The sequence below is a fragment of the Mustela nivalis genome (assembly GCF_964662115.1).
Source record: "Mustela nivalis genome assembly, chromosome: 20".
Taxonomy (NCBI): domain Eukaryota; kingdom Metazoa; phylum Chordata; class Mammalia; order Carnivora; family Mustelidae; genus Mustela; species Mustela nivalis.
The window spans coordinates 10,310,153-10,323,053 of record NC_139039.1 but is presented as its reverse complement, the minus strand read 5'-3'; the positions used below and the strand labels follow the sequence as shown (position 1 = coordinate 10,323,053).

General features: G+C 39.1%; 1 protein-coding gene across 9 annotated transcripts in view; it reads left to right on the top strand.

The window, feature by feature from the left end:
* The window catches only part of UNC5D (unc-5 netrin receptor D), a 562,020-nt gene that overhangs the window by 526,161 nt on the left and 22,958 nt on the right, over window positions 1-12,901 (top strand). For 8 of the 9 annotated variants that reach the window (XM_082715460.1, XM_082715461.1, XM_082715459.1 and 5 more), the window contains one exon: window positions 4,576-4,804. The exons of the other annotated variant lie outside the window; for it this stretch is intronic. In XM_082715460.1, the coding sequence (XP_082571586.1) occupies window positions 4,576-4,780 (205 nt within the window). In that variant the 3' untranslated portion in view covers window positions 4,781-4,804. Of the gene's footprint in view, window positions 1-4,575; window positions 4,805-12,901 lie in introns of those variants that run through there. 9 annotated transcript variants of the gene reach the window in all.

The window sequence follows — 12,901 nt, the reverse complement described above, 5'->3', positions numbered from 1 at the left end:
GAGAGCTTCAGTGTGTTAGGGCTGAGACTGACCCTCAGACCCCGGCCGGCCCTCCTTACTCTTACCTTCCTGCTAACTGATGGAAGGTTTAGAGGTCGCTATTCCTGAATATATTTATATTTGAATATGCTTTTAAGTACTTAAGAAAAGGTGGTATCTCTAAATTCACACCAAAGAGTACCCAGCCACTTCCTCTTCCTAACACCAGCCCATGTTATGTAATAGGGTGTAAAGACATCGGAGGGCAGAATTCTATCATGGGCCCTTAATTCTCCTCTTTGCCTTCAAAAATGGGAACAGCAGAGTCCTTATTTCCAGACATCCCCAAATTTTAACCTAATTTCTGTAATTCGTTTAACATGGTCATTAATGTGAAGATGTATTTGGAAAACTGGGATTCTGCATAAAAATTTGGTTTTGGACCATATACATCATGATAGATTGGCCTGTGTCTAGCTAGTGAAATCACAAAGGTAAAGATTCATGCTCCCAATTCTTGTCCTGGCTTCCACCCCAACCATGGGATTTTTAATTGAGGATAAGGGATGGGGGTAGGAAAGGCTCAGAAAGAGGAAATTAATCACTTTAATAAAACAATCACCCTCCCTCCTCTCCACTCCTTCCTGCCCAGAATGCAGGTGAATAGAAGGCATAGAGGCTCTAACAAAACAAAATTAAATTTGATAAACCACTACTACTCAATAAACTTACATGGGGAAATTTATCCAGGTGTCTTAGCATGGTGTTTTTTTGGTTTTGTTTTTTATGATTTACTCTAAGTGGGAGTTTCAAGGGGCTTCATCTTTTCCTTTGGATCTACAAAGCCTAGGACAAATAAACTGACCTGAAGACCTAGAAGGAGTCTAAAGTCAATTCTCAAAATTTAAGAGTATTCTTACCTATATAATATGCAGCATCTTTAGGACACCCCAAAAAATGAAAAAATATTTTTTCAAATGAAAAACATTATTTTTCAAATGAAAAACATTATTTTTTCAAATTAATCTCAGTCTTTCAGAATCCTAAAAGGCTATGACAAAAGGTCACCCGAAGTTCAGAGCATAAAAAAATAAAAGTTTGAAGCATCTAACACCAGCACAATAAACATTCAGTTGTTTAAACATGTTTCAAAGAGAAAGAAAAAAATTAAGTTTTACTCTGAGGCATCCATCTAAATTTTAAGACTTCTATTTTGCTAAATGTTCTGGTTTCATTTAAAAAAAAAATCTAAGACACTCAGAAAATTTCTTAATACCAACTATTGCTATGAATTCTATTCTCTAGTAGTAACACAATTCCCTGAATTGTGTGTGCATTCACCTGCTAGTGTCCAAATGTATCACCATTATGAAGAGAAAAGAGTTGTATAGCTTGGGATCAGAATAATTTCAAAAGGGCAGTATGGAAACCACCTAACAGATGCATGGCATACCAATTTTCAAAACAAAACAAAAATCCACGCATTTGCATGCATGTAAATGGTTAAATTAACCCAACTATCTTGGAGGAATAGCCTATTGCATTAGGATTTCAGGGTCTTTTATACACGAATTTTCTGGTGTAGATGGGTAAAGGTAATTTAATAGGAGGTCTCTTTATCACAAAGCTAACGGAATCATTTTTAATAAGACTGATTATGTTCCTGTATGTATCTACCAGAATTAAGTGGAATTTGAGATTTGTGTGTGTTATGATGAATGTGCTTGTAGAGGATAAATCAGAGCTATGCTTTGGGGAGCACACTTCACTTGTTACAATATGTTCAGAGACCTGTGCCAAGCGAGAGTTATATTTCTGCCTCTTTTGATCACTTAGCTTGCTTTAGCCCTGGGTGCCTATTCTACAAATCAGGATGGACATTGGCAGGTCTTGGGAGAACCAGAGCCCTTCACCAGTCCTGCTCCTCTTCCTCTAGGCGGGTGTACTTAGAACACACACCTCCCCATCCCCACTCCCAACCCCACCAAAGATTCAGGAAGACTTCTGATATCATGCCGGGACAAAGATGCATCCCGGCCTCCAAAACCTATTCTGTATGCCTCTCCCAGAGTTTTATATTATTGCATTTTTATGCCCGGATCTTCCTGTCATATCTGGAAAGGTCAGAGTCCCAGAACACTTACTGAAGATGAAGTTCTCAAAGTGCTTGAGGCAGGATGCTTAACTTGTGGATTCAACAGCCTAAGCCCTGTGTGTCCTTCAAAGGCAGCACAAGACAGTAAATCGGTTTCATCTTCTTTCAAATAGTTACCACCTCTGGAAATTGAGCCTGGGTGGTAAGACAGCAAAGGACAGGGATCAGCACTATGGCCTAAAAGCTGAATTTGGCCCACCACCTGCTCTTCTAGAGCCCAGGAGCTAGAATAGTGTTAGGTTTTTTGTTTTGTTTTTGTTGTTGTGGTGGTTTGTTTGGTTGGTTGTTTTTTTACGTGGTCAGGAAAGTAAGCTAAGTAAGTAAGTAAGTAAATAATCAAAAGAAGAGGAATATTGGGTGATGTGACAACTGCAGGACGTTCAGATTTCAGGGTGTCTCATTGAAGTTTTTCCCTTGTATCCATCTCATTCACGTGTGTCCGTCCATGGCTGCTGTCACACTGCTGTCACAACATTGAGTGGCTGCTTTAGAGACCACATATGGCTCCTAAAGGCAAAAATATTCACTAGCTGGTCTTTAGAAAAATATTTGTCAACCTCTGGTATAGAATAAAACCTAATGTGGGGGTTAGTAAGATCACCAGGATTCTAGTGATTCCCACAGGACGCTAGTCCATTGTTGTTCAAGGGAAAAATACAAAATATAAACCCTCAATAGAAAGATGAGGAATCTGTGCTTTTGTTTGGCTTGCTGTTATTCTTCTGGTTTTGAAACATTAGCGTGCGTAAGTATTTACCCATTCCGGGAACAAATGTATGTTAATGGTCTTTAGTCTCAAAAAGGACGTGGAAAGAGATGGTCACACAGCCCACCCAGCGTCCACCCGCACCTAATCTACCAGGAGGCCTCTTTCTCAGCTATGCCTTCAGTTTCTGTTCTGCCTGGACGTTGGGAAGGGTGTGTCCATTGACTGAACAGACCTAGAGGTATAGAAGCTTTCTCTATAAACACTTCCATGACCAGGAAGAAATATTCAAAACAAAGTTCTTAAATAAAAAGAACTAGGATTCCTTCAATTGCCCGAGCAAGGTTTGATTTGCCACTTCCATTAGCGTAGAAATAAATAACTATATTTGACTACAAGTGAGGGGAAGGGGCTGACGGTGGGGAAGGTGGAATAAGGAAAAAGATAAAGGAAACTAGAGAGAACATTTTTAAGCTGGCCTCCTCCTGCTCTCAATTACAGATTTGGACGTAGTAGAAAGTATATATAGTATGCTGATATTTCTGCTGTTTGGCGACCAACTAGCTTTAAGCAGTCCCTTGAGACCTTTGAATAAAATAGCACTTTATTCGCTCAAAATTACTGTATGTGTGTGTGGTGCTTGTAAATGGTAATGTGCCCTTAAAAGCTTGTCTTCTCTTCCCAGTGCTCTTAGTTACGTGAGTCTTCTTTACGATTATATGCTGAATGTGGTAAGGGAAAATAGTGCCATCCTCAAAATAACCAGTTCTTGGTTGACTCTCAAAAGTCTTTTCAACTTATCAAAATTTTACCAAAGGTGACATTTCCATCCCTGCTCTACAAGTGCCTCTGAAAAACTGTGACCTTTAATCTTTTGTGTTGTCTTCATCTTCATCATAGCAAAGTCTTCGTCCAAAAGGTTACCATTTGTTTTCACCGAAGATCCCATATCAACTGAAAAGGGCTCATAGCAATCAATTACTCAAGACAATGGCTATTGAATAAACACCTGTCATAGTATTATGATAAGGACTGTGGCAGAATCAGAAGATGATTATCTAGGATCCTTTCCCTTCAGATGTCTGTCATCATATGGGTGGGCAAACTTCACATGAAATATATAAACAGTTTAGTCATATGAAATTTTAAGCACAACAATAGGAAGAACTCCGAGAAGAAAGAAAGCATGTTAGGCAAAGAGTAGAGGAGAATTGAGCCAGACATTACAGGAATGTAAGGTCTTGAGAAACAGAGGGGTAGAGAGGAAGTAGGTATTCCAAGTGGAGAGAATAGATTGAATGGAAGCAAGAAGTTTTCAAGCTGGCAAGTATTAGCTAAGCCAGCATTAATGGCTCAAAGGGCAAAGGAAGACAGAGTATATCAAAAAGAAAGCAACAGCATAGAAGGAAAAGTCAAAAATAATGTCCTAGTGTGAGAGATTAGAAGGAAATTTATAATTACTGGGATACTGGTTATAGTTACAAAGGGGGATGATTTGGAGGAACAGGGAAGATAACCCATTTCTGATGCGCCGAGTTTGAGGAGGTGGAGAGATATCGAATCCGAGCAATCCTAAGGTCATTTGGAGACCTGTAACTAGCTCCCATGAACCTCCTACTCCTACTATAAGACTATCCATCGCGGTTCATTTTAGGCCCCTATAGTGATTTTTATTCGTTCCTTTATTTCTTTTTTTCATTTTCATTATTGTTTGTTTCTTAAAATCCCTGTCTAGGAATTTATCTTATTTTGCTACACAAAGCAGTCCATCTGCTGTCATTTTGAACCTGTGGGAAGCTCGTCATCAGCACGATGGTGATCTTGACTCCCTGGCCTGTGCCCTTGAAGAGATTGGGAGGACACACACGAAACTCTCAAACATTACAGAAACCCAGCTCGATGAAGCCGACTTCAACTACAGCAGGCAAAATGGACTCTAGTCCACGACCGCTCATGAGACAGTGACGGCCGATGAAGCTGACTTCAACTACAGCAGGCAAAATGGACTCTAGTCCACGACCGCTCATGAGACAGTGACGGCCAGCTTCGGGACATTTGCTTTAAATGGGAAAGAGGCAGCTTTCTGCCCGGTGGCATTTGGAGAATTCAGCCTTCATTTACAATCAGTGCGAATCCCTGGTTGAAAAAACTGAATTTTATATAGGTATAATATGTTCATAGAGAAAAGTACAAGCTCTCTTCAATATAAGAGGGCTTTACTGTCTCATCTGAGTCCACTTGGGTTAACACTTGATGAACTTTCTTAGCTTTGGAGTGGGGAGGATAAAAGTGAGGGCGTAGCTTGAGGAAAGTAACTGTGGGGGAAAGACGAGTCACGATAAAGCCAGGAAGGCAGACATTGAATCCTGCATGTTTTGAAACAGGTTTTTAATGATGTGCCCCAAAGGGCCAGCTGATTCTGCTACCAGATTGTCAGGGTTGTCTACCAACTGGCATCCGTGATGTCAGCAAACATTATAAAACTGGCTTTGCGAAGTGAAACAGGGCTGCCAACCCATTGTAGGACTTTGGTAACGTCAAGGAGGGCATTTAGAATCTAGACTCTGAGTCCATCACACCAGCACCGATTCTCTATTTATCTCAGCCACTTAATGGAAACAAGAGGAGAAGGTAAGACAGACCATGAACTAGTTCTTGCCACGTACACCACCTTCATTTTCTTCTGGAGACCAATCTACCCACCTTCTTTCTTCCCCTTCCTTACTCGGTTTCAGAGCATAATTAAACTCAATATGGATAGTTACTTCTAATTCAACAAAACAGAATCCTCTTTTCCCAGCTTAGCCACTCAAATTGCAGAGCGCTGTTAGAACGCAGCTCCATGTGGATTTGGAGGGGGCCGGGGCAGTCAAATCGAGCCCAGGGAAAGACAGGGTCTGCAGATGCCCCGGGCCTCAGATAAGCTGTAATTCTAGGATAGAGGTATTGACCCAGTCTCTAAACATTGTTATAAGGGGATGAGGGCCTCTGCTCGACTTTTCAATCCAGGTTCTTGAAACTTTCTAGCCTCTTGGTACTGCGTTTTCACAAAATCTCTCCATAGGGCTATAGGGCAACCTCCTTTTGCCTCTTGGAAAATGAACAGATAGTCTTTGGTCTAAATGATAGGAGTAAATAGATGTGAGAGATAGGTCTACCACAGTGTCCCAGAAACCACATACATTGTTCAGGAAGCTTTTGAGCTCTCATTCCTCAGCCTCCACAGGCATGTTTTCTCTATGGGACCATGAACATAGGACTGTTGCTCAAAGATTCTTTTTATTTTTTATTTTTTAAAGAGCCAATGATATTGTGGAATATGAAGTCCATAGAGAATTTGTGAACCCCATCTTAACATTTAATCCATCTTTTATCCTATTAAATCATTTTTGACAAGATGTCCTGGTAGACTAAAGAGGCACAGATTTGTTCCTGCTCATCTTCTGGTGGATGTTTTAATTAGCTGTCCACAATCAGGACAAGCAAGACCAAGGACCTAGATTAACTACGAGGCTGATGAGGTACTTAAAAGTTGGCTACATTAGAATAAAGTACAATCAGGGAATGGGGGAATTGGGGGAACACTTGGCAATGGGGATATGGTCAGTTAAAAACAACAACAATGGTTTTGTAAGTCCTGTGGTTAAAAAAAAAAAAAAAAAAAAGGAAAGAAAGAAAGAAAAAGAAAATGTAAATCTCCACCAAAGTAAAAAAGACCTAGAGATAGGTAGAATTCATGATACCATGGGTAAGGCATTAAGAACTCTTGAATGTGTTAGCCATTTTCTCTAACGTGTGGTATAGATGATCCCCTATATTGGATGGAAGACTTTGCTACACGAAATTCAAAAGCACCTTGCTTTTCTCAGGAACCAAAGGCATATTATATAGAATAAACAGATCCTCTTAGAACTGCGAGCATATTTTCAAAATACCATCTCTAGATCAAGAAAAGACCCTTCTGTTTACATGCTCTACTTGTTTATTCCTTCTGGGGAACAACAAAGAGAAGGCATGAGAGGGCAAATATTCAGACACCCTTGCTAACATTTCTGGAAAAGCAAGAAGTTGAAGTAGATGGTCAGTCACCCAAAAAGAATTTGCATTGATTGTTTAATAATAACTTGTAGAAAACATCTTGTTGAGCACTTTTGTCAGTTTCTATCTTGGAGGATTTTTGTTTTAAAACTATCCTACCCTTTATTCCTCTTCCCTTCTAATCGGCCTTATCATTGCTTTATATATTCTGTGAGTCCACACAGATCCTTTTTAGAGCTGATACGTTTTTTATATCTTAAATGAAAAATCTTAATGTTTTCCCTAGAATCTAGATTTTAAGATAAGAGATTATCATCAATCCCTCAAGGTCTAGAATTTCCTCCCATGGACTTTTTTTTTTTTTTAAATCTGGGTGTTTATAAATGCCTGTGACCTTCATACCATATTGAATAACAAAGGAAGCAAATTAACATGAATCACCGCTGACTTCAGCTCAAGGTTCAAATATACCCTTCAGTCCATTTTGCTCCCTCTTTTCATTTCTCTTATTTCTGCTGGAATTCTACATGGGATTCCTACACAGATGTGTGAAATTCTGTGGCCATTGTATGTCCGGATCATACTTCACACTAGAATTCCAAAGAGAACCCATGTTGGTGAGACGTACAGACACGGGGGAGCGTAGGAGTGTCAAGGAGGAAAGGAGATTACAGATCAGAGAGAATTCACTGACATCTGAACTTTCGGTTATTCGCTGTGACCTAAACCCTTGTTCTATTTTAATGTCTTCCCATCAAAACACAAATGCCCCTCTAGAAAGAGATTTTTGCCCTAATGTAAAAGGAACCAAGATATTAAAAGTGAGCTTTAATAGTTGATAGGTTACTTCCATTTTTTTTTTTTTTTTTTTTTTTTTTTACAAAATAGCCCACTTAATGCCAAATCTTTCAGGCCTCAAAGGCATTTCAGTCTAATGGTCATGCTTTAAACAGGGCTTCAAATTATGCCACCAAAATGGTGCACTTCACAGCTGTACCAGACTGCTGCTGCATCATAAAGCTAATTTACAGTTTTTACAATACTGCTTGTGCAGTCTTACTGGTTTACATTAAAATCCTTTAAGCCAAAAGGAAGCTCACTCTACAGATTTAAATGCAAACTTCATTTACCAGTGCAGAAAGTCTCGTAAAACTCAGATGTACTCCCACAAAAACTTTATTGGCCTTTTTGTAAGAGATGAATAGGAATTGACACAATTCTCTTTAAAGAGGGGAAGTTTTCTCTCTTTTTATTATTTTTATCTCCAGCTGCAGGTGTTCTCTGGTGCCATGGTCCTTTTTTTTTTTTTTTTCTTTTAGTTGACTTTGAGAGGGGTTATTAAGTCAGATGACTAAAACAGGGTTCTCTTTGGATTAAAAGTCTTGGAATTTACTGCTTCTCTTTCCCTTGAGAAAAATTCTCAACATCACAATTGATAAGCCAAGGTGGAGTATGAAAATGGTATACAGATCTTCCTCGACTTATAATGGGGTCATGTCCCGATAAACCCAGCATAAATTGAAATATCTTAAATCGAAAATATACTTAATATGGCTAACCTGCCCAGCACCAGAGCTGAACCTAGCCTAACTCAAGCGTGCTCAGACATTAGCCTCCATTAGGCACAGTCATCCAACACAAAGCCTCATTTATAATGAAATGTTAAAAATCTCATGTAACAAACCGAAGACTGTACTGAAAGTGAATGATGGAATGATTGCCCGTGTAGTAGTGGTTTACCCTTGTGAGGTCGTGACTGATGGCTGCCCCTGTCCAGCCGGCATCACGAGATGGTCAACCCCAATTTCGTTACCCCAGGGAAAGATCCAGATTCAGAGCTGCCAGTATAGTTTCTGCTGAATGCCTACCACCTTCGTACCATTGTCAAGTCAGAAAGTAGTCGGTCGAAACACCGCCGTAAGTCGAGGACCATCTGTAAGTGGTTTTAGAGCGTATTCTCCACTTGCCAAACTTCTGGCAAAATTGACCTACGGATTTCAAAATGTTGGAAGACCTTTCCATGTGCTTGTTTTTCCTTTCTGCCATTTTCACTCCAATTCCTTACTTAGTCCTTCTGTAAAGGTGTGGAATACTAACTAGCAGATGTGGGGAAGGTAACATTCCCTCAGAGGTGTTTGTTCCAGATCTGTGAAGGTCACAGACACCGGAAGGAGCTGGAAAACATGAGTCTTATGGCCCATCGTGTGGCCCATTTCCATTACTTTTCCTCATGAAACATTGCGATGTTCTGAATCCTGGTACCTCCCATTGACTGGACTAGGGGTCACAACCACAGCAAATGGGAGAGCAAAATGTTGTCCTACAGGTAGTGACAAAATTTTATTAGCTCTTCAGTGTTAGTGTATGGCCATAGCGCTGTATTTGACAAATCAATGCTTTAGCCAAAAGTTGAACGGCCACCCTTTTCTGCAGCTTCCACTGTTTTGTCTGCATAGAATTTTCCTGAACTACAAGCAAAAATGTATTTCGTCAAATGTCACAAAGTGAAAATGTTGCTAATCTTAGATGTGTTACATATTTTGTCTTTTTTACTTTCCATACTCTTTCAAAAGCTGCCGCTATAAAGCTGTTTGGCTGTATTGACAGCATGTGGTGTTCTTTGCAAAAGCAATTCTAGGAGAGCCAGCGTCTAACACGGACTCCTCACATCCCCACTCCAGGGTCGTCAGCAAAAAGCAAAAAAAAAAAAAAAAAAAAAAAAGCAATTTGTGTGCTGTGTTTTTTCAAAAAGATAAAAGGGGATGGAAATCAGACCTGGCTGTTAGTCACTAGTGTGTAGTACTGTGATCTGAAGTAGGAAATTTAACTCACATAGAATAATTGTGGTGCTTGAAGCAGCTACTTTTTCTTTTTGCTGTGAAGATCATGGATTTGGAATGTCCTCACGAGGTGGGCCTAAGACAGTGACCATGAACTTCACATCTTAGTGCCCACCCTCCATCTGAACCCAAAGAGTAAAAAGGCAGTAAGCTTCATGTTTAGGCCTAAGCTTAAAAATATCCTTCCCCTCCCCGCCCCTAAGACTGAGTTGGGCGGAGGATACATCCTCTTTTCCAAAAAGGTACAGCCTTGAATTATAAAATGGATCACTAAATTTGGCAATGTAACTCTCTGCATGAGTGGAAATGTGTGTCAAGTACTTTTCCAAAAAGCATGATTATGATAAAAATGTCCTTTTGCCTCAGATCTTGCTAACTAACCCCAAAGAGTATTTCACTATTGCAAGCATTATATACATAAATTCCAAAATGGGATGAATTCTACAACTCCCTTAAAATTAAAGAGAGACGAGAGGTAGAGATTTAACTATGGTTCTGTCGAATCATGGGAAGATGGTATTTTAAGGGAATTGGTAAGCAGAATATCTTGCCTTATGACCCTCATTACAATCAGAGATGGATCTAATAATTCCAAATTCCTTCCACTAGGAGCTCTGATAAAACTGAAGTAAGATCACCCCTTAACCAGGAAACTTTGATCTAAGCCTCATCAGAGTGGAGCTAAAAAATTTCCATCACTCTCTATGGCCCAGGCTAGATGATGAAACCCTTCCCATCAAAACGTATCTCTATAAGAAGGTTAAAAATATATATAACAAAAAAAACAACAACTCAGTGTGGGAATTTCCTGGTCAGGAAAACAATTTCCTCTTCTTCCAAATTGGAATCAAGACAGATTTTAAATTTCCCATTCTTCACACACATTTCTAATTGATACAGAACACGTAATTGATAAAGTCGGTGTCGCCCTAGAAATAGGGCAAATAAAAGCAGTTAGAGGGAAAACTGGCTTGTTCTCCTGACCCGAACTCAGAAGATCTGAGTCATTGTTTACCTCCATTTCTGTACGGATGAATTTTAAAACAGATTTCATTTTGTTCTGTTTATTTTGGGAAGGTGCGTGGGGGGTGGGGAGGTGGTTTGTTCGTGATTCATATCTCCAGCCCATTCCACTCTCAACTTTTATTTGATGTGTTCAAAGCTGGGGAAAAAAAAAAAAAGGCAGAACTGAACACTTAATTTGACATGAAGCTGAAGGAGAGAGCAAGCCAGAGGAGAGTTTGAATAAAGCATGGCCTTGGCTTCATACCACACTTTTTGTGCCTTGTATTATCAATGTAAATTCTGAATGTTGTACAGTAAATACTTGGATGGACTTCTTAGAAAAGGCTGCACTGGCTTCTTTTTCAGCACATGTACATATCTATAAATATATATACATATATATTTGGTAATGCCAAACAGCTGTGTTATATTGTACTGAACAAAATGGACCGTTTGGATGTTTTATGTAGAGTTTGCAAAAAACAAAAAACAAAAAACAAAAAAACAAAAAAACAAAAAAAAAAACAAAACAAAACTGGATGGTTACTGACTTTTCAAGATAAATGTACAGACGTAAATTATCGCATACCAGTTATTTATGAATAAAGAGTCTTTTATTGACATTTTAGGTTACTCCATGAGTGGAAATTTGAAATCCCAAGGAGGAGCCCCTCTGTGCACTTCCTGCCACAACCTAGCGGGCACTGGAATTCCCTCCACATTGAGGACAGTTTCCAAATACCTATTAAGGGATTGAACCTAATTTCTCCTTGTGGCCTCAAGAAAGAGGTAATATGAGGCTACTGGAAACAAAGATGAGATCATCTCCTACCATTCTCAACCCAACCACCATGCACACACACACAAGTACTCCTAGGACATAGTTTTACAAACTGAAAGAATCCCGACCAGACCATTGTCTGGATACCATTCACCTTTGTCCTCAAAAGGCTTGGGTTACTTTTTCTTTTCTCTTTTCCTTTCCTTTTCTTTCTTTTTTTTTTTTTTTTTTTCCAACACACACTCGAAATTTTCTGCTTCTCCATGGGCAAAATGTTACAAAAACAAGTACAATGTTAGACATTTCAGATATGGCTTCACTGACTGAATCTGTTTAAATTGTTTTAAAAATGCTGAACGCTCCCAAGATCCCAAGAATTTAATCATAACTCTTCAGAGTGGATCAGAGTCCCTTTAAACAGTGTGACCCAAAGATGGTTTCTGATTTAAGTGAGTCATAAATTAAAAGGTCACAAATTGGTTTAAAACCAGTATTTTCCAAAATCCATCTTTAAACAAATACGATTTCCATAGTGAGATAAGAGGTTTTGGACCCTCACCCTGACTCATAAATTAAGTTTGGAAAACTATGGCATAAAATGAAATCACATTCTCTAGATTTCTGAAAACCTTTAAGGGTACAATGTTTCTAATGTATATAATGGATCTCTAAAAGAGGAGTATATGCAACATTTTCTAAATGTCTGGAGCATGTAATTCTTTTTATGGATCATCTTATAGGACTAGAAGGAATGGTAATATCCACAAAGTGGCTGTGAGTGGTTCCAGTGCTTTAAAGCTAATTAGTCTACATTTAAGTTACTGGTAGAATGAGAATTGGTTTTAATTAACTAGGTAAATCAATATGATTAGGCAGAACCAAACCAAAAATTCCAGAACTATTTTAATAGAGCAAACAAATCTAATCTGCATTGGTCAACTATAAAGAATGCTGTGACTGGCAGAGAGTTTCAGACAGACTAGCTCATTTTGATAAAAATAGAACATATCAGCTGCAGTCTGTAATCCACTTTTCCAAATACTTAAGTTTTGTCTAAAAACATTTTATCTACCTAGTAACTGATTCTGAGTGGATTAAGCTACTTTGGGCTAATGTTTATTCTCTGTAGTCAGTACTTATTAGAATTTGATCAATTTATTCTGATAGAGTTATTCATTCAAAAATATTTATTTTGGGGCAGCTGGGTGGCTCAGTGGGTTAGGCCTCTGCCTTAGGCTTAGGTCATGGTCTCAGGGTCCTGGATTGAGCTCTGCATCGGGCTCTTAGCTCTATGGGGAGCCTGCTTCCTCCTCTCTCTCTGCCTGCCTCTCTGCCTACTTGTGATCTCTCTGTCAAATAAATAAAATCTTTAAAAAATATATTTATTTAGATTGCCA